Below are 27,512 nucleotides of genomic sequence, written 5' to 3' on the forward strand. Positions count from 1 at the left end.
GATCCCCAAGCAAAATGACTTAAGAAACCCCGCTTCATTGAATAATGTGATAGGGCGATTGGAGTTGATTATTGATGTCAGCCACAGGCCTCTGTGCATATATATGTTCTACAAACATACATGCACATATATGAATGTCATATACATGAAAATGGCGGGGGGGGCAGAAAATTTACTGTGTGTGCATGTGTGTGTAGTACTTAAGGGTTTTATTTTTTTTAAATCAATAAATAATATTGTTTAGCTACTCTAATACACCTTGGGTATTATAAACCTGGTCTCAGTAGCAGAGGTTGCAGAAACATCAGGCACTGTGTGCTTGAGTTGTATCATCTCATGAAGACCCAAGATTCCGGTTGGTTACAAATAAGTATCTCAGAATTAGTCTCTTTAGGTCTGCCTTACCTGACCCTTACAAATCTAGTCTATTGCTTGCCAACAACCATGAAACCTGTTGTTAGCTTCAGATGGGTTCAGTCCTGATTGCTCCTTATTGTACGGCTTTCAGGCAGAAAACAAAGTGGAAAATGAATCGGATGAAGGCGATAAAATACAAGATCGAGAGAATGAAAAAAACAGTGAGAAGGAACAAGATAGTGACGTCAGTGAAGATATCAAGCCAGGTGACTTGGGCCTAAGCATGGTTTAGTGTTAATCCTTTAACTGTACAAAGTCAATAGAGAAGTTCTGGTCATTGGTACAGAAATACTGTCTCCTTCTTTAAAGATGTCTTATTATTTTTTAAGAACAACTTTTTAAATTGTTAGTAGTATTTGCGGAATATGCTTATTTGACAATGTAACCCAGGTTGGCCTCAAACTCATAGAGATGTTATGCGTCAACTACCTGTGTATGTTTAAGTTTTTTGAGATTTACTTTATTTTCTGTATGTGGGTGGTTTTCCTGTGTGCATGTCTGTTTACCACCTGTGTGCATTGCCCTTGGAGGCCAGAAGTGAGTGTTGGACCCTTGGAACTAGAGTTCTTGGCAGTTATATGAGCTGACTTGCAGATGCTGACATTCAGTGGCGCTGTGGCCCTGGGGAGGGCTGCCAGTTCGTACTCTTTACCACTTCGAGATAGTCTCGTGACTGTTGCTTTAAGACAGCGGCTCGAATAGCTCAAGCTGACCTGAAATTTGCTTTGTAGCTGATGCTGGTTTTGAACAGCTGATCTTCCTGCCACTTGTTCCCATGTAGAATTGCAGGCTTTTGCCACTATGCTGACATTTTTTAATTAATTTGGATTTAGGGTGGGGTAATTGAACCTACAGTGTTTTACACACTGTGTCACTGGGCCAAATTCATGGTCCTGCTTGGTGGTTTGTTTCTTGTTTAAGTTTTGAGGCTGGATATTACTGAGTTGGCCAGCCTAGCCTTAAGTTAAGTCTATAATTTAGGCATTCTTTGTCCTTGTTATCCTTTAGTCTAAGCCTCTAGAGAAGCTAACTTTTCAGTCCTCCCGAGTGCAGAGGTTACATGTTCGATACCACCATGCCCCTCTCAGGTTTATTTAACAGTTAGATACAGTGCTTGTTCTGGTAGCTACTTTTTCTCTCTTCATTTCCTATTGACAGTTAAGCAAATTGTTAATTGATATTTAGATTCCCTTTGTCCTTTGGTCTGTGTTTGTGTCTTTCTCTATTCTTTCGTATTTGGTCCTTGTTCTTTTGGAGAGGTGTCATGTCACTCCATTTGTCCAAATTATGCCACTTTATTCTGTCTGTTGCAGTAACAACCCATCATGTCTGTCTCAGACTTGTAGTGTACTATTTCCCTGTCTGATTTTGTTCAGACTTAGGTGTCGTCCTCGGATCATTCTGCTGCTTGTTGAATGAATATATATATATATAAAGTCTTAGGCTATATGTTTCTTCCAGGTTACTATTTATATCCAAAGGAGCTGTCCTGAGAAAAATGACACAAAGACAAAGTGTGTCACTTCCAAAATATCCCCATGCACGCAAACCTAAATGCAGGGGGTGATTCACTGAAACTCTTTAAATAGTAGAAAATGGTGTTGGAATCTCTATTACGTCAGCCCTAGTTTATCATATGGTTAAGATGGGTCACTAAGGCAGCTACACCCTAATGAAGCTTTTTTAAAAATAATTTTCAGAAGAAAAGGAGAATGAAGAGAACAAAGAGCTCACTGATACATGTAAAGAAAGAGAAAGCGATGCCGGGAAGAAGAAAGTGGAACACGAGATTTCAGAAGGAAATGTTGCCACAGCCGCAGCAGCTGCTCTGGCCTCAGCTGCTACTAAAGCCAAGGTTTGCCCCTACAGCCCCTTCCCGTGCTCCACGGGCCATGAATAGTTGTATTGTTGTAGTTAATTGGGAACACTGAGAGTATAGAGAGCCTGCCTCCCAGCAGGATGACTGTGGTTTGAATGGCATTTCTAGGTTAAGAAATCCCCAGGCTGAACCAACAAGGGTGTTGAGAGTAGATCCGGTCCTATGGGGGATGGGTTTTCATTCATTGTTGTCTTTAGCTTTGTGAAGGCCACCAGTGGAAGGAATAGTTTGAATTTTCCCCTTAAGGGTCTCATTTATCTTTTCATTTTTAATTTGTCTGTGAAAGCTGTCTGTGGAACCAGTGTTCCAATAATTTTTACCAGATTGAAATATTTATGATTTTTAAGACAGAATCTTCTTTTTTGTATAAATACTTCATCCTGACATTACAGACTGAAAAGAGAGAACCTAAAATAGCTTTTTCTTCTTGAATTTGCCAGCTTTTCTGGGGGTGTTTTTTTTCTATTTATAACAGAGTATCGACTGCACTGCATATTTAAAAAGACAGGAAAATGTTATTTCCCCACGCTTAGTGTTAATTTAGCATTTTAAAACATTCTAAAGATGAATATATGAAATTTTAAAAATTTTACATCCATTCTTCCTGAGTGGTTTCCTTCCATTATAATTTACCAGATTTCAAGAACCAGTAGTTTCTCAAGCATTCCTAATCAAATCTCTGGGCATTTCCTCACACACGAGTGCAAGTGTTCTTTCAAACCTCTCTGCTAGTGTGAATACTTAATCTGTTGAAGCTGTGAGGTATGATTCATAGCAAATTTCCAGGTAAACCAATTCAAAACACGGAACCATTCTTTGGAGTTTGTGCTCCCCTGACCCAGGCGAACAGAAATCCTGTAGGACGTCTCCCAGAGACACCCTCACAAGCCACAGCAGTGCTCAGTCAGCCCAGGCACGCATCTGCCTTTACTGTAATACCTGCACATCCTGCATATTGATTCTTGCACATATTTTTCAAAGAAAAATACCTTTCTTGGCTTTTTGTTTTTTGGAAACAGGGTTTCCTGGACTGTCCTGGACTCTCTTACATAGACCAGGCTGGCCTCGAACTTACAGAGATCCATCTGCTTCTACCTCCCAAATGCTGGTACTAAAGGCATGCACAATCATGCTGTGATCAGAGATTTTTTTTTTTTTTTGGCTTGAGACAGGGTTTCTCTGTATGTCCTTGGCTGTCCTGGAACTCACTTTGTAGACCAGGTTGGCCTCAAACTCAGAAATCCGCCTGCCTCTGTCTCCCGAGTGCTGGGATTAAAGTCGTGCGCCACCACGCCCGGCCAGAGATACTTTTTAATCTATATTATATCTTTTTCTCTTAACCTTTTTACCCCAACCTGCCTCTACCTCCCAATTCCGGGATTACTAGGATCCTTGTGAGTTTTGCGGTACGGTCGTGCATAGAAGCACTAATATGCATGAGATTGTTGTTTCCCTTTTCTCTGATTTTTGTCCTGTCATTGTAAAGTTTTCTCTTTTCATGCCTTCCTGTCATATTATTGGTATATCACCTCCTTGTTTGTGTTATTTTGAGACAGTATATAACTGTGTAGCTTTGGTGACCCACTTGCTTCTGAATGCTGGGCTTATGTGTGCTCCACAACGCTCAGATGTGTATGAATTCTTACTTGTAGATAATATTACTAAGGACTATTTTATTAGCAATAGATAGACTAGAGGCTTCCTTAGTCTGCAGACCTGTTTGTCACCTTTGCTGATCTTTGATTCCTTAGTCTTTGTTTCCCCTGACTTTTCTGGTACCAATATGTAATAGCCCTTTCACTCTTATGCTGGGGACCAACCACTGTTAGATACTCCTCTCCTAACCCTTCCCCATTCCCACTATCCAATTACCTACAACCCAGCCACTGTTAGATACTCCTCTCCTAGTCCTTCCCCATTCCCACTATCCAATTAACTACAACCCAACCACTGTTAGATACTCCTCTCCTAGTCCTTCCCCATTCCCACCATCCAGTTACCTACAACGCAACTGGCATGTGCTTTTGTGTTTGTTTTTGTTAACTTTTGTTTGTTCGTGTGTGTGTGAGTGTGAGTGTATGCCTCATAAGTGTTTCATGCCTCATAGAGGCCAGAGGCATTACATCTCCTGACATGGGCGATAAATATGTAGTTTTGATCCACCTGCTGTGGGTGCTGGGAATTGAATTAGGCCCTCTGGAAGAGCAGTACACAATCTTAACTGTGGAGCTCTCTCTAAACAATTGGGTTAGGTTTTTTGTTTGTTTTTTTCTTCCCCCGTGGGTGTTTTGCCTGTGTGTACGTCTGTATCATGTTTGTGCCTGAGGTTTGCTGAAAGTAGGGCAGGATATCTGGTCCCCGGAATTGGACGTTGGTGACCTGCAATGCAGGCATTTGCCATCAAATTCAGGTCCTCTGCAAGAGCAGCCAGTGCTCTTAATCATTGAGTCATCTCTTTTAAGTATTTTCAGTGAAATAAGTGGAGCAGATAAGCTTTCAGCTCTAAAGGGTTCATAAGTGATCTCACCCATGTGAATAGCTCCAGAAACACCTGGTCCCAGCCCTCCGGTGGCTTCCACGTGTCCCTTATGTTTAATGCATGTGAGGGTCAGATGAAGTCCTTATAAAATTGGTTCTCTCCTTTTTTCATATAGGCCCTGGTATCAAGATCAGGCCATCAGACACACTTCATCACTCAGCGAGCCATTTCGCAGGCTCATTTTGTCCTTATTCCTTCATATAAATATAATCTAATATTAGCAATAAGATTTTAAAGTTCACTTCTCATAAACATGCAGATTAAGGAACACTTTCTGCTTGGTTTTTCGTTTGTTTTTGTTCTTTATTCTACAATTCAGAGTCACACTCCAAGCTGGTCTTACACTCAAAGTTCCACCTGCTACTGCTTCCCCTGGTCCTTGATAAAAGGCATGCATCACTACTCCTGGCTTCCAGTGTTCAACATTAAAGTTAGTTTCCCTTTAAATTTGTGACATTAGTGCAAAGTTTCTGCTGTCTAGCTTTCATGTTTGAATTTACTGCCTTATAGCTGGGTTTGATAGAGCTCACAGCACATAGTCATTTTTGTGCTGCATAGTAATCAGGGGGCAAAGTGTTCACTTAAATTACTATAATTAGCAAAGCTTCACAAAGCATTCCAAGTTTCTCTTACTTTGTTCTGCTGTGTCTATAAACAGCTTTGTTATTCAGTGTTTGTCACCCTCACATGCAGAGGTAATTAGAGTCTCGGCATCTAGCTCTTAAACAGAAGGGTTACTTCTGGCTTTTCCACACCCTCATTGCTGTGGAACCCTTCAGGAACATAACCGTTTTTGCATTTCATCTACTGCTGAGCTGCTCTGGGCCACACCAGCAGTAGTGTTGTGTGCCTGTGTGCAGGCATGTTGTCCTAGCTAGGTGCTCTGGGTTTCCATCCATCTGGGTATTGACACTTAGAAAGAAGGGGGACCTGATAATTACTTTTGAGATAAACTAGAAACCTCAGACCGAGACGTTTCTTTTAGAAATTATATATTAAATTTTCTTAAATTCTCTCACTTTTTTTTTTTTAAAGATTTATTTATTTATTAAATGTAAGTACACTGTAGCTGTCTTCAGATGCTCCAGAAGGGGGAGTCAGATCTTGTTAGATGGTTATGAGCCACCATGTGGTTGCTGGGATTTGAACTCTGGACCTTTGGAAGAATAGTCGGGTGCTCTAACCCACTGAGCCATCTCACCAGCCCTCTCTCACATTCTTAATTGCTATCTATTTACTTCAGTTTCTTCTAACCTAATTCCGTGTCCACACAGACTAAAATGGCAAACATAGATTTGTGTTCATGGAAACTGGTCAACAGAGAGACATTTCTCACCCCTCAAGCATACATCAAGCTGCTGTGTATGTCACAGGTGTTCCTGGAATATACTTAAATGGGTTGAATTTTGGATGTCATCATAGCTCTTATTTAACACGCTGTGCACAGGTGGCAAGAAAAGGTTGATCTGTTGGACCACCTCTGCAGTTAGTCACCTTCCTTCTTACATCTACACATTGGAAATCATGTGCTAAACTAAGTCGATTTCATTTTTCTTTCATCATCTTTTGTGGGTTTTACTGGATTCCTATCTTTTCTGTGGACACAACCCCAATCTACTCATATCGGGTTTTATTCTTGAATAGCTGGGTGCTTCTTCTGATCCCTCTGTGCAGACCCCTGGTCACACTGTTAGCAGGTTTGTCATAAATGTGTATATATTCTGAATAATAGGATTTTTTTTCTCTACATCGTCTAGAACATGTCCTTCATTTTCATAAGCATGTACAGGAAGGAAAGCATTTTCAATTCTTGACTTCAGAAACATGTTTATTACCCTGCATCGACTAGCTACCATTCATGCCTCTAGTTTGAATTTCATCATACCTCAAGTTGTTGAAGTCATACTATTCATAAACCTCTTTTTGTTTTGTTTTGTTTTTAAGATATCGGACCTCTTTTTTCTTATTGCATGCATGTATGTAAATTTCTAAATGTAACTTTTTCATATCAGCTAAACAAGCATGAGTAGTTGTTCAACCAGTAGACAAGCTTCGGCCCTACACAAAGAACCACAAAATCATTTTAAAGCTTTATTTATTTATTTATTATATGTAAGTACACTGTAGCTGTCTTCAGACACTCCAGAACAGGTCGTCAGATCTCGTTACGGATGGTTATGAGCCACCATGTGGTCGCTGGGATTTGAACTCAGGACCTTTGGAAGAGCAGTCGGGTGCTCTTACCCACTGAGCCATCTCACCAGCCCCACAAAATCATTTTAAATGGAGGGGTTTTTTGTTTGTTTGTTTTTGTTTTTTTTTCCTTTTTAACTTGTTTCTTATATGAAGTACTGAGAATTTTCTGCTTTTGTATGGGTCAGCTGCTGTTTTGAAAAGACATCTTTTAACAGTTCCTATTTAGTAATATATGGGGATGCCTCAAGGTCCTACAGAAATCTCAAGGAGACAGAATATTTTCTGCCAAAACCTATAGTTTTCTTATTTGTTTCAAAAATAGATATTATGAACCTTTAAGATTAAAACCCTGATTTACAGGCCCGAATACCTGAGTTTAGTCCCCTTTTAAAAAGAGAACTTCCTAAATCTGTCCTCCACATCAGCTGTGGTACCCAGGCACCTACTGTCACAGATACCCACTCAGTAATGAAATAAAAGTTATATATTTAAATCAAATCATACATTACATAATACTCAAAATGATAACCAGCTTGAGATATTTGAAAGTGCATTTGGGTCATTCATATATGTCATGAAAGACTTAAGTACACTGCTATAGGAATGGATCGTCAGCTTTTACTTGAATTTCCTAACTACTTAGATAGTCGCCATCACTTGTACATGAGACTGGATTGTTGTTATCTGCAAAAGAATCGCAGTTAATTCCAGAGAGATTATTCAGTGGATAATAACAGTTACTGCTCTTGTGGAGGACCTAAGTTTAGTTCCCAGAACCCACTTTGGATGGCAAACAAGTACCTGAAACTTCAGGTGTAGAAAATTGATGCCTTTATCTGTACCAATGCTATTGTACACTCATACAGACTTAGAAGCAGACATTAGCGCATACACACAATTTTTTAACGAAGAAATGATCAGCTGGGTGTATGATACACATCTTTAATCCCAGCACTCGGGGCAAAAACAGGTGAATTTCAGAATTCAAAGATATCCTGGTCTACAGAGTGATTTCCATGATGGTCAGGGCTACACAGAGAAACCCTGTCTCAAGAAATCAGTAAAATAGTCTTTAACAAATAATAATTAAAGCTATTATATCTCAAATTTAAGAAGCCTATCTTAAATGCATATCAACTCTTAGGTTCTATAGGAAATAAAGAGGTTAGAGAACCTTCCCTACATATTATTCTATTTGTGTACAGATAAGAATACAAATTTAGCTTGTAATGATAACGAGATGGCAAAATATCCTTCAGAATTTGTTGTAGGCTAATCATTGCACATAGTCGAAGTCTGCCCTAGTATGGTAATACGGTACTTCATTCTCTGTACTGCTTAATAGTCAGGAAGCATGAATCCAGCTCATGGTTGTGCTCAGGACAGTGGACTCATTCAGCCATCTTCCAGAGTGACTTCCTGTCTGCTCCTGTGCTTGTATGTATAGTGCTGGATACTATCTTCAAGCTTAGGGTGAAATACTTTCTCATCCCACATGATTTACTTAACATTGGAAAGTATTGCATTAAAGAAAAAGATGCTTATCTTTCATAGCAAAGACAGGATGGTGAAATAAGATGTGAGGAAACTATCTTAGTTGCTCATTCTGAGTCTCTGTTAAGGTATGTAGGTAGATGTGTAGATACATAGGTGTAGCTTATCAAGAGTCTTTGTTTTGGTGGGCATAGTGATGCACACTTTTAATTTCAGCACTTGGGAGATAGAAGAAGGTGAATTATAGGGCATCCTGGTCTATAGAGTGAGTTTCAGGACAGCTTGTGCTGCAAAAACAAAACAGCTGTAAGATGTCTGTGTGTTACAGAGCCGCTGTTGAGATAGCCAGCCTGTGCTGCATACATCGCCTCTGCTCCTTGTCAGAAGAGTGTGCCCTGCGGGGTTGCCTCTAATTCTTAGGACTGGACCCGCTCGTGGGCCATAGAGTGGAATGTCAAATATATATTTATCTGCTGTTTTATAACTTACGGACAAATAGGCCATTATTATCTTGTATTAAGCAAAAGTCTCAGAGTTGTATAGACTTCTGTCCTATTTCTCCTCTGAAATATGAACCTGACTTTGGAAAACTAACAGGTCAGTTTGCTACCTTTTAGGGCTCATTCCTTCTGAGCTTTCCTAGCAGTTGCTTTAAGACTTTTTCTTTTTTCTTTTTCTTTTTCTTTTTTTTTTTTAATTAGATATTTTCTTTATCTACGACTTTTTCATTTTTTCAACATAATTAGTTTCATTTATTTAAGTAGCAGTAAATAGTTTTAAATTTATTTACTTTTAGAATTAAAACTTAAAGCAGATGTTCTCTTGAGTCTTAAATGTTGCATAGTTGAAAATACAGATTTTATACGGCGGTTCCATAGTGTAGAGATCATATGACAGTTTGTGAGAGTGGATTCTCTCCATCTTGTGGTTTCCATAGGTTGATTTCAGTATTTCAGGTTTAAAAAAAACTAAGTACCTTTACCCACTGAGCCATTTTATGTCTCCTTTAAAAACATCAGGCTATTTTTGCCGCCTCCCTCCTTGGGAGAGTTTTACTTTTTAAATTTTTTGTTTGTTCTATGTCTATAAAAACCAGAAAATTTATGTGATAGAACTAAGGAGTATTACTACTTTCAACTGAAATAAATCTTTGGAAAAATCAAAGTAGACTAAATCTCAACTTTAGCATTTTCTTAAATAATTGGAGTGGTCTTTGCCCTTAGCACTTGGCGGCTGTTGAAGAAAGAAAGATCAAGTCCCTGGTGGCTCTCTTGGTTGAAACACAGATGAAGAAACTAGAGATCAAACTTCGACATTTTGAAGAGCTGGAGACTATTATGGACAGAGAGAAAGAGGCTGTAAGTAAGGGGAATTTGCCCGGGGCTGTTTTGAAGATTAAAGCTAATGTGACCTTCAGAGATAGAAGTTACATAGTATAAGGGGGGCCTGTTCCATTGGTTTCTAGATATTTTGTTATTTCCTGTATTTGATGAACTAGTGATTATAAATCGTTTTTTGTGTCTACTTTATATGTCTGAGGTGCAAACATACTTATTAAAGTTTCCCTTTTATAAAAGTTGATTCTTAGCCGGGCGTTGAGGTTACACTTAATCCCAGCACTTGGGAGGCAGAGGCAGGCGGATTTCTGAGTTCGAGGCCAGCCTGGTCTACAAAGTGAGTTCCAGGACAGTTTAGGCTATACAGAGAAACCCTGTCTTGAACCCCCCCCCAAAAAAAAAAAAAAAAAAAAAAGTTGATTCTTATACTGTCTGCCTATGTGTTGTCAGTGAAGTAAAACCTTATAAATTCACTATCTGGTGAATACAGGCCCATTTTTCTACAGTGTCGTCCTTACATTTGACCTTTAACTTTATCTCTGTCGCTCCTTCTTCCCTCTTCTGTGTTGACTGGTAGGTAGCTTGAATAGGCGGAGGCTGAACCTCAAGCAGCATTTGTCAAAGCTGCTTCCTTCCATTGAATGTACATAAGTGCCTTGATGTACACAGGCTCTGGCTGAGCATGCCCATAGGAAATCTTTTATTAGTGCACTGTTAGCCTTGGGAACTTTCTGCTTATGTCAGTCCCTGTGTAGATATACTCATTCTAATTTATCTTCTAAGAAGTAGTTAACAGAACTAGAAACATAAACATTCATTATTTTGTTTGTCCTTGTTAAAGAATCCAACAGTGATGCTGACCAATCAGTGCTTGTTAGCCCTTCCTACAGGCAAGACTGGAGCCTGGGAAGGCAACATAAAAACCTCTCGTGGGCCATAGAGTGGGATGTCAAGTATATATTTATCTGCTGTTTTATAACTTACGGACAAATAGGCCATCATTATCTTGTTTTAACCAAAAGTCTCAGAGTTGTATAGACTTCTGTCCTACTTCTCCTCTGAAATATGAATCTGACTTTGGAAAACTAACAGTTTGCCACCTTTTAGGGCTCATTCCTTCTGAGCTTTCCCAACACAGTTGCTTAAAGACTTTTTCTTTCTTTTTTTTTTTTTTTAACATGATTGGTTTCATTTATTTAAGTAGCAGAAAATCGTTTTAAATTTTTTTTCTTTAGAATTAAATGAGTATGAAGTTGCTTGTTTTTCTTCTAAAGACTTAAAGCAGATGTGGGCTACACTAATAAGTATGGTAGCAAAGGGTTCTGTTCAGAAATTACATGTTTCCTTTTGAAAGACACAAGGAATGACCACTAGGATGAGATAGGGACTGGGTCAGAGTCTAGGCAGTCTGGAAGAGGAATCGCTTTGTCTGCTATTTTGTATAGTGGGAGATCAGAGCAGAGAAACTGAGGTGGATTTAAAAGGAGCCCTTATGAGGCAGTATTTAGATCAGAAGCTTTTCAAGTGAAAGAAAGATCATCCCCAAAAACTTGAGTTGTAGATGATTGTGAGCTGCCATGTAGTTGCTGACAGTAGAACCTAAAGCCTCTGGAGGCGCAGTCAATGAACTTGACCTGGGAGCCGTCTCTGCAGCCCCTTTGATTCTTATTTCCCATAGTTTAATTTATGTTTATACTGCCCTTAATAATTTAACCTACTTTTGGCTTGGAAACCAGTACATTGCATTGTTTGTGTCTGTGCGACTTAGAAATCCATACATCAGTCACATGTTCCTTTATTATTTCTGAGACATGGTTTCTCTGTGTAGCCCTTGATATCCTGGAACTCACTCTGTAGACCAGGCTGGCCTCAAACTCACAGAGATCCACCTGCCTCCTCTTCCCAAGTGCTGGTATGAAGGTGTGCTCCCCGCCCAGCTCACAGGTTCCTTTCTAAAGAATACTGTTACAAGACCAAAAGGATAGTTACTCACAGTGGTGTGGGCTCAGCTTGACACACATGGAAACAATGAAGTATAGTGGTTTCCTTTTTCTTCAGTGGAATGGGCTGGCTGTGTGTTTTTTTAACTGAATTTTTTCATCAATTAATCTCCTTTTCAGTCACCAACTTGAAACAAAAGCTTCTTATTAACTTTAGTTCTGAGGCTTCCAGTTCCCAGCTGATACTTGATTACTTGGCATTACATGTAGATGAGGTTCTGTCAGAGTCCCCCTGCCATTTTATTTTGCCCCCTCCTCTTGCTTTACCCAAATAGAGGCAGGGAGAAGAGCTTTGTCCAAGCTTCAGCCACCCTTGCAGCTGTGTTTATGTAGAGGATCTGAGGGGGGCTGTGTTGTGGACTTCCCTTGGATGACACTGTTCTGAGGTACCTAACCTGCATTTGGGTCTCCAACACTTTACTTACATGAGTAATCTGTGTTGTTTTTTCTTCTATATTCCTAGAAAATGGGGTGACAGAATAAATCAGGTACCCGTAGAGGTAGATCCTCACATTGCTAGGAACACCTGTAATTTCAGCCTTCCTGAGATTCAGGCAGAAGCCAAGGTCATCTTCATCTACATAGCACTTTGAGACTGGCCTGGATCTGCATAACCTTCTGTCTCCAACAAGAAACCAAAATAACCAAAATTATAGGATAACTTAAGATCTTTTTAATATTTCCTTATAGTTGTATTATATTTAGACAGCACTTGTGAGGGGAAGGGGGAAAGAGATTCATGCATTACAGGCTGGCCTTGAGTTTGAACTTGAGATACTCCTGTCCTGGCCTTCTGGGTGCTGACAGTCAGTTCCTTCCTTTCCACAGCCTCTGGCTTTTGAAGCAGACCTTCTGTCTCCTGTGCCAGCTCACTAGCTCAGCCTTTTACTTTACTTTTATTCTTTTACCTTAGAAATCGGGTCTTCCTTCTGTGACTCTGACTAGCTTGAACTTTGTATAAAGCAGATGGGTCTTGAACTCATAGATGTGCCTTCTTACTCCCCACTAGACTGTTAAAGTCAGTTTTCTCTTTCTACCATGGATTGGTGGGATCAAACTTACATCAACAAATTTGCCTTACACACAGGGCATCTCACTCTTCTTAATTCGTTTCTAAAAGCTTTGACAATAAGCCGGGCGTGTTGGCGCACGCCTTTAATCCCAGCACTGGGGAGGCAGAGGCAGGCTGATTTCTGAGTTCGAGGCCAGCCTGGTCTACAAAGTGAGTTCCAGGACAGCCAGGGCTAAACAGAGAAACCCTGTCTCGAAAAAAAACAAAACAAAACAAAACAAAAGCTTTGACAATAAGAGTAAATAGATATTTAGTTGTTTTTTTAAAGGTATTAATAAATAAATTAATAAATAAGTACAAGATGTCTCTGTACGTATTAATTAATTCACCTTGTCCCAGCCTTCAAGCTCTAAGATTATAGGGCATACATATACCACAGCTCTGAGCTACATAGAGCCATGTTAAGTAGACAAAGCCAGTGATTCCTGAGTCTCAAATGTTGAGACCAAAGAGAGTCTTCCAGAAATTTTCTTCTGGCTACCTACCATATGATCAGTATGGTGCATGCCTTCACATACACACTAAAGATTTAGAAAGTCAGTGGGAAGCCTGACATGGCACTTTGAAGGCAGAGGGAGGCTGATATCTGTGAGTTAAAGGCCAGCCTGGTTCTCAGTGAAAATTCCCAGGACAGCCAGGGCTACACAGAGAAAGTCTGTCTCAAAAAAAAAAATCAAGAACAAAAACAAAAACATAAAAAGGAAAATACGAGGGCAGCTTTCTAGTTTTGAGACTACAGACAGGGTTTTCCAACTGTCACCATTTATGTATCTCTAAATAGTTATGCCCATTCTAGCCCTATCCCTTCTCTGATGGCACCAGTGCTGTCCTACACCCTGCCTCTCAACAGGTGGTACCTTCTTTGTCTCTGTAGGTGTGCTTATTCTTTTTGTTGTTGTTGGGTTTTTGTTTGTTTGTTTTGGTTTTGGGGGGGGGGGCTTTTTGAGACAGGGTTTCTCTGTATAGCCCTGACTGTCCTGGAACTCACTTTGTAGACCAGGCTGGCCTCCAACTCAGAAATCCACCTGCCTCTGCCTCCCGAGTGCTGGGATTAAAGGCGTGCGCCACCACGCCCGGCTGTTTGTTTTTTGAAACAGGATTTCTTCTCTGTGTAACCCTGGTTGTCCTGGAAGGCTCTGTAGACCGGGTTACCTTGAATTCAATGCTCTGCCTGCCTCTGCTTCCTGAGTGCTGAGTTTGTCAGCACATACCCCATGCACACATACACTGTCTACTTGAATTTTTTGTTTTGTTTTGTTTTGTTTTTGAGGTAGGACTTACTCAGTTGTGAAAGCTGACCCCAGTCTCATGGTACATCATCTGCCTCAGCTTCTTAAATTCTGGGCTTAGATTTATGAGCTACCACACTTGGCCATGTTTGTATCTTTATTTTCTTTTTACAATTTATGAGTTTCTAGCCTTTTGGAGGTGGGGTTTCAAGATAAGATTTTTGTATGTGTGTGTAGCCCTTGTCCTGGAATTTACTGTTTAGAACAGGCTGGCCATGAGATCTGTCTGCCTCTCAAGTTCTGGGATTAGACATGCACCACTATTCTCAGCTAAGTTTCTAGTCTTAACTTAAGCTCACCATTTCTTTTTTTTTTTTTAAATATTTGTTTGTTTGTTTATTATATGTAAATACACCATAGCTGTCTTCAGACATTCCATAAGAGGGTGTTAGAGCTCATTACGGATGGTTGTGAGCCACCATGTGGTTGATGGGATTTGAACTCAGGACCTTCTGAGGAGCAGTCAGTGTTCTTAATCGCTGAGCCATCTCTCCAACCCCTCAATTTTTTTAAACAATGAAAGAAGAGAGGTTAATGATTGGTTTGCCTCTGTCTGGGTATCTGGTTTCCCCAGAACTAATTGAACAGTCTTTTCCCTTCTCTCTCTTGTGTCTTGGCACCTTTATCAAATACTAGGGACCTATGTGTGTTTATATATTTGTTCTTTAGATTTGATTTGATTTTAAAAAGTGAAGTATCCAGGATACTTATAAGGTCAAGATGTATCAGCTTTTTAAATCTGCTGCTTCTGCCTTATAACAGACATGAGCCTAGGGCATTTGGGACTCCAGAGCCATCTGGAGCCAGTTGGGAACTGCAATCTGGGTCCTAACTCTCACCTCAGGGGACTCATTTGTCCTACATTAAAGCTTTGGCTTTAAACTGGGTTCCTTTTCAGGTGTATGTATGTGTATTTAATCACTTGCCTTTTTTTACTTACTTTTTTGTTACATAATTACTTCCTTTTAATTACTTTAAGAAACAAGAAGGGTGAGGTCAGGACATTGTTGGATTGGGGTGGGGGTGGGGGCTCTAGCCTGGATTATAAGAGTCGGAAGCCTTGTTCCTCACACCCAGCCCTGCCCTCCCTCTTTAAAATGAAATGACAGCGGTGTATGCACATAATTATTATAAGTGAGAGCAGGTGGTTTTGTTTTTCTGGTGGTGATAATGGGTTTTGATGCAGGATCTACATGCTGTCTTCAAACTATAGATTCATTCCATTATATTTGACTTCTTTTCATTTTTCTTTCCTAAGACACTTTTGTGGTTGGTTTTGTTTCTTACATTGAAGCCATCAATTAATTTAAGCTACCAAAGAAATGGTAGTTAAGACAAAACAGTGAGACTGCAGATTAGAGGCAGCATTCCAGTACTATGCCCCAAACTGGTACCTCCTTTATTTTATTTTTTTAAGAATTATTTATCTCATGTATATGAGTACACTACTCTGTAGTTATCTTCAGACACTCCAGAAGAGGGCGTCAGATCCCGTCACAGATGTTGTGAGACTCAGGACCTCTGGAAGAGCAGTCAGTGCTCTTAACCTCTGAGCCATCTCTCCAGCCCTAGTTTTATTTCTTTTTGTGGCATTTGGATCCAAACCCAGGGCTTTATACACATGCTTTGCCACTGAACTATAATATGAAGTATATGTCATATTCCTGCCCTCAATATTGAAGTGCTTATATCTTTCAGGTTCCATAAAAAATTTTATTTAGTCAGTCAAAGTATATGAATTTGTCACTTAGTGTAATTTTAGCTAAGATTTGCTTTGCCATACCGTTCAGATGTTCCATATAGGAAAAAGAAAAAAAATATGTATGCACCTAAGGTTATGTTACCTGTGACATTTTATATTCTAAAATAGACAGTGATAAGATGGCTCATATCCAGAAGGTTCCACCTGGGAAGCTTCAGCAGGCTTTACATACTCCCTTTGACGAACTCTGTAGATAGCAACTGTGTACTCACATACATGAAATAAATATATCTTTTAAAAAAAAAGTTTGCTGCTTGTTCGTCAAAGATTTTTTTTTAAGATTTATTTAATGTATGTGAGTACACTGTCGCTGTCTACAGACACACCAGAAGAAGGCATTGGATCCCATTACAGAATATTTGAGCCATCACGTGGTTTCTGGGAATTGAACTCAGGACCGCTAAGCCATCTCTCCAGCCCCCCCCTCCTCTTTTTTTTTCTTTNAAATCTAGGGAAGTATTTTTAGCCCAGCTAGGCTCGTTGAGACGTGTCTTTAACCTCAACACTTGGGAGGCAGAGGCAGGCAGATTTCTAGCCAGCAGTCCTATGATGCTCTTATCTTCAAGTAAATAAATAAAATAACACCTACAGGCTTACCCAGACACAGTGGCACATGGCTCTAGTCCCAGCTATGTGAAAGCTTAGAAGAGGATCATTTGAGCCAGGAATGCAGCAGCAGCAACCTGAATGACATGGCTACATACTGTCTCTAGTACTATTCATAATCATTAGTCTCATACTATTAATGGTAATAATTAATAAGTTGATAAAGATGATAGTGAGGAAGGAGGAAGAGATGAAAACTTCCCAGTCTGTCAAAAGTAGGTCCAAAGGTCATTCGCTCCAATGCTGTACAGTACAAGGAAAACCATATTCCTGGTAAGGGGTAGCATGGTGTGGCTGGAACTCAGATTTCAAATAAATGTTCTACTTGTCATACAATCCTGAGAAGCCTCTTGGTAGCATGTATTTTCTGCTTCCTTTGTTACAGCTAGAACAACAGAGACAACAGTTGCTTACTGAGCGTCAGAACTTCCACATGGAACAGTTGAAATATGCTGAACTACGTGCCCGGCAGCAAATGGAACAGCAGCAGCAGCAGCATGGCCAGACACCTCAGCAGGCGCACCAGCACACTGGAGGGCCTGGGATGGCCCCACTTGGAGCCACAGGCCACCCTGGCATGATGCCACATCAGCAGCCCCCTCCCTACCCCCTGATGCACCATCAGATGCCACCACCCCACCCTCCCCAACCAGGTAAGAAGAAAGCTTTGATAACAGGACACATATGTCCACCTTACAACACAGATCATCCTGGAAGATGCCAAGGAATCATTTTCTCACAAAACCCATTTTCATTAACAAAATCAGTCAAGTGAGTTCTATTGTTACCATCACATAAATCCAGTCTGTTATTTCCAATATCCTCTCTACAAGTTACTTTTTTTCTTTGGGTACATCAGTCTCTGAATCAGCATTGTATCCCAGAGTTTCTTAAGAATGTAACCGTATGGAGCTGGTGAGATGGCTCAGCTGTTAGGAGCACCCGACTGCTCTTCCAAAAGTGCAGAGTTCAAATCCCAGCAACCACATGGTGGCTCACAACCACCTGTAACAAGATCTGACGCCCCCTTCTGGAGTGTCTGAAGACAGCTACAGTGTACATATAAATAAATAAATAAGTAAATAAATAAATCTTTAAAAAAAAAAAAAAAAGAATGTAACCATATGCTACGTAGAGTGAGCATGCCTATTGTTATTACAATTCATAAGGCAGAAGCTGACTATGAGTTCCAGGTCAGTCTGGGGCACATAACGAGACCCCGTCTACTGAGCCCTAGCACCAGGTTGGGAAAAGTATTCTTAAAATCTATATATATTGCATCTGTTCAAGAAAACTTGCAAGACACAATGAACTTTTCAAGACTCATTCATTACCTTTCTACCATTTTTAATATATTCTCATGGATATGAGATAATTGGATACCATTTTCTTCATAGTTGTCCTATAAACTTGTATTATTTTTACAATTATCCTTTTTTATTCCCCGGAGAGGGTGCACCGTTCCTGGAGGTACTACAATACCTGGTCGATGCGTGGAGTGGACGGAGCAAGCTCCTATTCCAACTCCTACTTCCAAAAAAATCCATTTAATATATTGTCCTCGAATAGAGGACGTATCAGATATTAAACTGATAAGAGCAGATACTACACTTGATCTTAGCCAAAAAGCCGAGAAGCGATCAATTCTCCTTTTTTAACCTCAGTCATAAACGTTTCCTAGATCCAGAGCTTCTTGAAATGAATTGTAAATCTTCTCTCCAATGTGTTCAAAGGAAGAAATTGAAGATAAATAGGAAGACTGAATCTCAGAATGTCCTAATACATGAATTATAACACATGAGTTCTTCACAGAACAGATTTCTGCATCCTCTTCTGCAAGTTACCAATCATAATTGCTTGTAGAAGCCATAGTTGAATACACTTGTGATCTAACTGCTTATATTAGCAATGTGAGTCTTATTGACAGGCCAAAGTATACCTTGGTTAATTTTACTAGTTTTAACTTTTAAAAAAAAAAAAAAAAAGGTAGCTCTGACTGGGCATGTCATACAGGTCTCTAATCCCAGCACCCACAGGCAGAGGCAGGAGGATTCCTGAGTTCAAGGCCCGTCTTGTCTACATTGAGGACAGTCTTGTCTAGTTTGAGGACAGCCAGGGCTATGTAGAGACACCCTGACTCAAAAACAAGCAAATGGGACTTGGGGACGATGGCTCAGTGGTTACAAGCACAAGCTGCTCTTCCAGAGGACCCAGGTTGTCTGTGGCCATACCACCGTGAACTCGCTAATACTATAAAGGCGGCTCAGGTTCAGTTCCAGACCTTTGCACAGACGTAAATGTAGCCAAAACATCACACGTCTATAAGAATATAAGTGTTTTTAAGGACTTGTAGTGGCTAGGGGAAATTTTTGACTTTTCACATGTGGACACACATAACTAAAAATTTACACTAGGGATTCTATCCTCATCAAGTTTTTCCATTTGATTTTAATGTTTCTGGAGATCATCTTTAAAATCTGACATACTCACACCACAGGATACTTTCCGGCTCTCTGAACACTTCAATGAATCTTAAAATCTCTGTATAAGAGCATCAGTTTGTCCAGTGTTAGGTTTTTAAAGCATACATATCCTCAGCGGGACTGCAATGTCACTTTCCAAGCACAGTGATTCTTTCAAGACATAGGTGCTCTGCTGGGCGCCAGGTTCTGGCCATAGTCTCAGCTGCTGTTGGTGCTGCACTGCCGGTTTTGCCCACATCAGGCTATTCCTCAGGGTCCTTGCTCAGCCAGGAGCCAGGATTCTCCCTGTGCTGCCAGGGGCTGAGAGGCCTTCACAGAGGATTTAGATGCAGCTCTTCCTAGTGAGGTAGTGCCAGCAAGTGTGTCACCTTTACAAGACAGAGGTCATTTTTGTCTTCACTTTCTCACCAAAATAGGCTTTTCCACATCAAATATGTAATGGAAAGGATCATTCGCTGTGAAAGGGTAATTTTTAATTTCCACCAAGCTGTTTTCATGTAATTTTGTGTACACAAGGCTGTACAATGGTTCAGTAAGGTTCCTAAAAGTTGTCTTCTGACCCCCTACATTCTTTCTGTTTAATGCCTATCCCTGCATTCATAAAAAACACATACATAAAATACTAAGATATAAAGTAATGTACATTTGAGAGAACATAACATACAAATTGTGTTACCTTGATGAGTTTAATAGAGATTATAACCTCTGTAGCAGTCTTTCATCTTCGTCAATTCTGGCCTTCCCAGGTTGCAACTCTCAGTGCTTCCAAACATAGTTTATTGGTTGTAATGATAGTGATTTTTGTCTGGCTTTCTTCATACCGTCTGATGTGTGTGTATGCTGTTATGAGTGACTGTGTCCTTCTGTTTGCTCTTCAGTGTTCATCTGTTCCCACTCTTGATTTGTGAATTCTTTTGCTGACGGTTGGATTGCTTTTCAAATATAAGTCATATGAGTACCTAATTCAGCTGTCAACCAACAGAAGCGTGTTTGTTAGCTAGCATCTGCACATATTTCTATTGTACGCTATTATATGTATTGGATTGAGAAGAGTTATAAAATATGCATATGCTCATATTAGTAGATGATGCCAAAATATTTCTAGAACTTTAGGCCTGTTTAAACTCTTATCTTATGAATATAGTCATTTTCTTGTTTGGCGAGTTGGTTTTGTTTTCTTGTTTTGGGTTTTTTGCTTAAATCTCTGATAGTAAAATTAACAACAGCATCCAAAGTTGGTTGTGTGTCTACAATCTTTGTATTCGAGAAGCAAGTTTTTTGTTACAAGTTCTGTGCTAGCCAGAGGTACATAACAAATTAACTTCTAAACTGATGGACAAACAGACAGGCAGACAGAACTAGCCAGCCAGCCAGCCAGGTTGAATTGTGTGTACTTATAACCCCCAGAATTCAGTAGATAGACTGGAGATTTCACTATTAATTCAAGGGCAGGTAGGACTATATAATAAAACTTGTCTTTAAAGAGGAAAAGGAAGCTGATTGGTGGTGCACAACTTTTATCCCAGCACCTGGGAGGCAGAGGCAGGCAGATCTGAGTTTGAGGCGAGCCTGTTCTACAGAGTGGGTTCCACAATGGCCACAGTTAAGCAGAAAGACTCTGACTCAAAAGTGACCTTTCTCACCAGTGCTACTAGTAATATTAGTAGCTGTGGTAAGGTCTGATCAAAAAAAAAAAAAAAAAAAGCAGAGCGTTCAAAGCCTATGCTTCCTAATAGGAGTGTAACTCCCCAAACCAGAAAAAGACACAAATAATCACAGAGCACAGCATTTACATTAGGACTCAAGGGCAGCTGTCAGGTAACCGGAAAGTGTTTGGTATTGGCCAGAGTGTATGTGGTGTGAGTGGGCAGGAAAACCTTATGTTGGGTGACCGTGAATGTGGGAGAAAGGAGTCAAGACAGATGTGTTGCTGAGTGAAGCTTTTTAGAGGAAGTTTACTTCTATGCAACCGTGAGTACCCGAGGTCAGGTTCTAACACCTACACAACCCAATCACTGTGGGGAGCGGGGACAGAAGGCTCTCTGGGGCTTGGTGGGGAGCAACATAGCTGAAAAGCATAATCTCCAGGTTCAGAAGGGAGGGTTATCGGATGCCCTTGCACGCGCATGCACGCACGCGCACACACCAGAACTGTCAGTCGATGGTGACAGCACCCATTAGAGTAGGAGTTCATTCAGGTGTGAAAGCCCACACCTGTAATCCATCCCTTGGGAGGTAGAGGCAGGAAGACCAGCCACAACTGCAAAAGTGAAATTACGGTTCATTGATGTGAGTCTCCTAGGCTGAAGGCAGCTGGAGGGCTGGTTGTCCAATAGCTGATACCCACTTGATAAGCTGCACCTCTATGCCAATTGCGTATATAATCTTGTTTCCCCAGACTTTGCATGGTATGTGTGCGTCCCAAGATGTTTTTTCCATAACAAACAACAACAATAAAAACACAAATTATATGTAGTAGCATGTAGCATAGTGTTTATTTTTATTTTATTTTATTTTGTGTCCGGAGGTTTGGTTTACATGTATGTGTACCACTTGTGTGTGTGCCAGAAGAGGGAGAGCCTTGCCTCTCCTGGAACTGGAGTCAGAGGTGGCTGTGAGCCAACAAGTACGTGTTGGGAATCAAGCCTCGGTCCTCTGGAGAATAGCCAAGTTATCTTAACTGCTCGATCATCTCCAACCCCTCTTTTTATTATATTTCGTTGTGTGTATCTCTGCATCTGTGTGTGCAGGTGTTAAGGTGAATGCAGGTAGCCTTGGAGGCCAGAGCGAGAGGCTTTGGATGCGCTGCAGCTGTAGTCAGAGGCAGTCACCGGCCACCAAGCTTGGTGCTTGGGTTCTCTGGAAGAGCAGTGTGCTCTCTTAAACACGAAGCTGTCTCTCCACCCCAAAGGATTTCTGCAGTATGGTTGGCGCATCTATTTTTACCTTATCTTACATTTTGCTGAATTTGTTAAAAAAGAGAGTGCTGCAATTCATCATCTCTCCTTAGGCTGTACAATGGTACCTGTTTCTGAACTGCTGGGCCTGGAGAGATGGTTTGGTGGTTAAGAGCACTGGCTGCTCTCCCAGAGGACCTGGTTCAATTCCCAGCACACACATTCCCAGCAACTTCCACCTTTCTGTAACTCCAGTTCCAGGGCTTCTGACATCCTTACATATGTGGAGGCAAAATCATGAACATAAAATAAAAGTAAATTACTATATATATTTCTTAAATCACTAGGCTATTTGTTGAGAAAAGAAAAATCTTTACAAAAACATACTGCTTCTACCTGTAATACACTACAAGCTAAGTAGTCATTTTTTATTAGTTGTTTAAAGATTTCTTTATTTTTATGTGTCTTAAAAGTTCTCAGCACCATGTGGCTTCCAGGTGTGGAACTTAGCCATCAGGCCTCACAACAGGACGCCTACTCACTGAGGCACCTCACTGGCCCAGTACGGAGTCTTGACTAAGTCATTTGTATTTGGTATGTACAGATACATGATCAGCCACAGTCAAGACTGGCCTGTTACAGTGGGTCTTGGGTACACCGGCCTAACATGCCCAAGGCCCTGCAGTCTATCTACAGCATCACTGAAAAGGAAAGTAATGAGTGTAGTTTGGTGAAAAATTGTTACTTCTATAAAAAATATTATTTGAATAACAAAAGTAGGATATTTCTTTCCGTTGAGGCACTAATCACTTAGCTTATTGTGTTTCATTTTCTTGAAATAAAAACCAAAATATACTTAATGTAGCCCAGAGCAGCTACATTAGCAGTCCGTGGTCTTCTTGCTCAGGCTCTGGTCTTTCCCTGACCTTGCTAATGGAGAAGAAGCCTCTGGGGACCCTGGGCTTCCCCTCGCTCAGCCCCAACTGTGTTCTCCTGGGACCTCAGCCAGAGGGTGTCTGCCCACAGTTAGACCTCACATTGCTTGCAGAGGCAGAAGTAGGTGTTTTAACCTCTGGAGCTAGAGCTGCAGGTGGTTGGGTACTCAGTAGCCAGTATGAGTATTGTGACCTGTGTTTGGGTCCTCTTGAAGAACAGCAGTGCTCTTAACTGCTGGACCATCTCTCTAAACCAGCCCTATTTTATCAATAAACCCAGTAAATACAGTATTCAAGAACATATAGTACTATGGACTCAGCTCCACACTGAAAGGGAAGGAGAAATGGCTCATCACACTGGACTCCTTTTGTAGTCTGTGGCACCTTAACCTGTCTGATAACAAAGCTGCCATGCCACTCTCCGGAGTAACAGGTTGCCTCACAAAGGACAGGAAGGCTCAGTCCTTAACAAAGAGCATCTGTGACAGGCGCCCCCAGGAAGCAAGCGGCTGTGGGGAAGAAGTCTCTGAGAATCCCGGGCTTCCCTTCGCTTGGCCCCAGTTGTGTTACTTCCGTCCTCCTGGGGCCTCAGCCAGAGGGTGTCTGCGCATAGTTAGAAATGGATGGATGACACACCGCTTAAGACTAAATGTTCATTCACGGTTCCCTTTCCTAGCTTCTTTCTCTGGTCTCACCTTACCCTTCCAGTGAGTAAAAATAAGATCTTAGCTAATGTCCCATTAGACATGATGGGTGTAAGACTTCAGAATGAGATCTAATAAACATGGGAGTGAGAGGGTTTTTCTACTAGCTAAACCTAATTTTAGCAAGCCTTTCCATTTCCCATGCTTCAGATGCCCGCTGTTTAAAAATTGTTTGTATGTAGGTCAGACTCCACCATCCCGTGCTTTGCCACTGCTGTTTTGAAGCTTGTTCACTGTCTGTCCTCCCTCCACTCCCCTTCCTCTCACCTCTTCTTCCTCCTCCTCCCATCTCAGAAATTGAAGTGTGTGTGTGTGTGTGTGTGTGTGTGTGTGTGTGTGTGTGTGTGTTGTTTAATGGACTGTGTACACATTTTATTTAACAATGTCTTCTTGGTATTTCAGGTTTATGAGAGTTGTACTTTAAGCTTGTAAGAATTAGCAAGAATATATTGACTTTTTTGTTTTAAGTAATGATACTTGTGTCAAGTAGCCCCACCCCCCAAAGAAAAGGATCTTTAGATTTCAGGTAGACAAAACATTGATTTTTGTCTTCATTCCAGTCCTCTAAATTCCTATTTCACCTTTGATGTTTTCTACATCACTTTTTTGGAGCTGTGGCCATGGCTCAGCTTGTAAACTGCTTGCTAGTGCCAGCAGGAAGACCTCCTTTGGTATAATATTTATGTAACTGCCTCATCTGACACCGCACACTTAGAGCTCCAGGTCTGGGCAAGTGCAGATGGAATCCCTAGGGTTTGCTGGCATCAGTCTAGTTGAATCTCAGAAGCAGGCTGCCATCAGTCTAGTTGAATCTCAGAAGCAGAAGTAGCTCTTTTACTCGAACCTTTTTTGCTGCCACCCACTTCCAGTGAGAATGGCTTTGCAGTCCTGTCTATGGTGATGCAAGAGAGAAGATCATTTCTCAGATTTCATAGTACGTCTCAGCACAGGCTGAAAGTGGGCTGGCCTTGTTCACATGTGCAGTGGTGCAAGGACAACCACAGTGTCTGGAGCCAGGCTTGCTCCATCCTCAGACCCAGCTCCCCATTCCCATGCTTTATGTTGCTCAGTAAGAAAGGGGAAGAGGTCAAGTGAGATTAAATGTATTTATGCTATAAAGCTCTTTTGTTTGTTTGTTTGTTTCTTTTTGTTTTGTTTTGTTTTTGAGACAGGGTTTCTCTGTGTAGCCCTGGTGTCCTGGGACTCACTCTGTAGACCAGGCTGGCCTTGAACTCAGAAATCCGCCTGCCTCTGCCTCCCAAGTGCTGGGATTACAGGCATGCACCACCACTGCCCGGCTTAAAGCTCTACTGGAGCATAGTAGCATATGTTTCCTGTATTACATTTCTGGGTGGTCTAGAACACATTTCGCGCACATTTGCTGTGACGTAATAGAAGATCAGGCTAGAGCTATCACTCAGTAGAGAGTTCATGTGTGTGAAGACTGCAATGTAATCCCAAATACTATATAAAACCAGGCATCAAAACATATTAATAACTCACACTTGTAATCTCAGCACTCAAAAAGTAGAATCAGGAATATCAGTTTAAGGTCATGCTTAGCTAAAAAGAGAATGTGGGTCTAGCCTGGAGTACGTATGCGATCCTGTCTCTAAAAGAAGTTTATTCTCGCTGTCTGAAGATGGGGGCTCTTAGGGAAGCTGTGTCTGTGCCTTCTAAGTTGACATTGCTCTGCTTGCAGCCCTCTGTGTTTCTATCCTACCATATCCCTGTGCTCTTTCTTGGATATTTGTTAGTAGATCTAGGACCTCTCAGGAGGTCCTAATGATCTCCTCAGGCCATAGTCACACCTGTGCTGCCAACCAGACCCCTACACACTGAATATCAACCCCACACCTGAAGAGAGGCTTTTGGAACTTTTTTTTTTTTTGGCATCTCCATATATGAATTTTTAGACATTTCCAGGAGCTAGAGGTGATTACGAACCTTGACTGATCTTCCAGAGGACCAAGGTTCAAGTCCCATCACCGACATGGAGTTGACAACTGTCTATAACTTCAGTTTCAGGGAATCTGTTATCCTCACACACAGATAGATGCAAGCAAAACACCAATGCTCACGAAGAAAAATAAAAAATTTAAAAGACATTTTCCAATACTCACACACTTTATTTCAAAATTGGGGGTTATTGATGTTCCACTGTGAAAAGGTGTTTAAGTGAGTTCTTTCCAAAGACTGAAGGAAGGAGCATTGGAAGTGCTGCTCACTTCTTTGTAGCACTTGGGCTTGGCAGAAGCAGGGCGGCTCTCTGAGCTCTCTACTCAGTTCTAGACTGCCTGGAATTACATAGTGAGACCCTATCTCAAAGAAATGAGTGAATAGATGAATAGATATCTTGTGGATGTGATGGGGTGAGGACTTTCTTATCAAGTGTTTCGTTTGAGCAGAGTATTATGTATGAAGAGAACTGGACCTTGAGTCAGATGGCTTGAATATATTATATGCTTTTCCCTGCTTTGTCCATAAAGAAAGCTTTGAAGCCATACATAGTAGCATATAGCTGTAATTCTATCCTTCAAGTGGCTGAGACAGGAGGATCATCACAAGTTCAAGGCTCGCATGAAGTACATAGCTCCAGACCAACCTGGACTGTAGACCTTATATAAAATACAAATTGCTTTGGGACTTTTCTGAGCTTCATTTTACTCCCTATAAGATAATACTGTGGGCTGGAGAGGTGGCTCGGCAGTAAAGGCACTGACTGCTCTTTCAGAGGTCCTGAGTTAAATTCCAACAACCATATGGTGGCTCACAACCATCTGTAATGGGATCCAATTGATTGATTGATTGATTGATTGATGGATTGATTGATTGATTTTATGTGTGTGAATGCACCGTTGATGTCTTCAGACACACCAGAAGAGGGCATCAGATCCCATTACAGATGACTGTGAGACACCCTGTGGATCTAGTTGAGCCATGGCCTCAGCCCTGTAATTCATTCTTAATAGTAACTATCTTTCCTCAGTTAAGTGTTTCTTCTACAAAGAAATGAATAAAAAGCTGATCATCAGCCAGTGAGATAGATAGTGAGGGTGCTTGCCTCAAGTCTGGCTGTCCAAGGTCAGTCCTCAGAGCTCATACAAATAACTTGCTCCTACCAGTTCTCCTCTAGCCTCCATGCTTGTACCATGGTGTGTTTGTGCCCATTCATCCACATGCTAAATAAGTCTTTATTTGTTTATGTTCTACAGTCATGGACATTGAGTTGGTGCCTGCCTACCCCCACCCCACCCCCAGTGCATGAATACTTACAGTACTCTAAATCTTTTTCCACAGGTCAAATGCCAGGCCCTGGCTCCATGATGCCTGGGCAGCCCATGCCAGGTCGCATGATCCCCGCTGTGGCAGCCAACATTCACCCTACTGGGAGTGGTCCTACTCCTCCTGGTATGCCTCCAATGCCCGGAAACATCTTAGGACCCCGGGTACCCCTGACAGCACCAAATGGCATGTGTAAGTAGCACAGTGGGGGACATTACCCCAGCATCCTGCTTCGGAAGCTACAGATGAGGAAGAAAAGGTTTCTTCAGAGATATAGCAAGCCCATAGACAGTCTAGCCTGCAGCAGTGGTTGTGGGAGATGACGTTTTTTGGTGTGAACGCTCAGGCTGTGTACCGAGATCTGTGGGGAAGCCACTGATTCTGTCCTGATTAAACCTGACGCGTTTGAATCTCATCTGACATGCATAGTTCCTGGCTGTTCTTTCCCCTACAAGAACTTTTATGCTGTAGAATTAAAGGTGGTAAGTAGGGAAAATGTGAAGTTCAACCAGACCTAGTCCAGTTAAAGGGTACACTCCTTTAATCCCAGTGCTCAGGAGCAGAGACACTTGCGAGGCCATCCTGGTGTGTGTGTCTGTGTGTGTGTGTATGAGAGA

General features: G+C 41.2%; 1 protein-coding gene and 1 non-coding gene across 2 annotated transcripts in view; one reads left to right on the forward strand and one right to left on the reverse strand.

Annotated features, from left to right (window-relative positions):
* The window catches only part of Smarcc1 (SWI/SNF related, matrix associated, actin dependent regulator of chromatin subfamily c member 1), a 94,133-nt gene that overhangs the window by 61,878 nt on the left and 4,743 nt on the right, over positions 1–27,512 (forward strand). Inside the window, exons 23-27 of the mRNA XM_021205909.2 lie at positions 509–623; positions 2,118–2,272; positions 9,749–9,883; positions 16,977–17,244; positions 26,911–27,087. Of these exons, the coding sequence (XP_021061568.1) occupies positions 509–623; positions 2,118–2,272; positions 9,749–9,883; positions 16,977–17,244; positions 26,911–27,087 (850 nt within the window). The remainder of the gene's footprint in view (positions 1–508; positions 624–2,117; positions 2,273–9,748; positions 9,884–16,976; positions 17,245–26,910; positions 27,088–27,512) is intronic.
* LOC115064950 lies at positions 18,040–18,232 on the reverse strand. Its single transcript, XR_003844760.1, has one exon. It is a non-coding gene; the product is annotated as a U2 spliceosomal RNA (small nuclear RNA).

The sequence above is a fragment of the Mus pahari genome, chromosome 10, assembly GCF_900095145.1.
Source record: "Mus pahari chromosome 10, PAHARI_EIJ_v1.1, whole genome shotgun sequence".
NCBI lineage: Eukaryota > Metazoa > Chordata > Mammalia > Rodentia > Muridae > Mus > Mus pahari.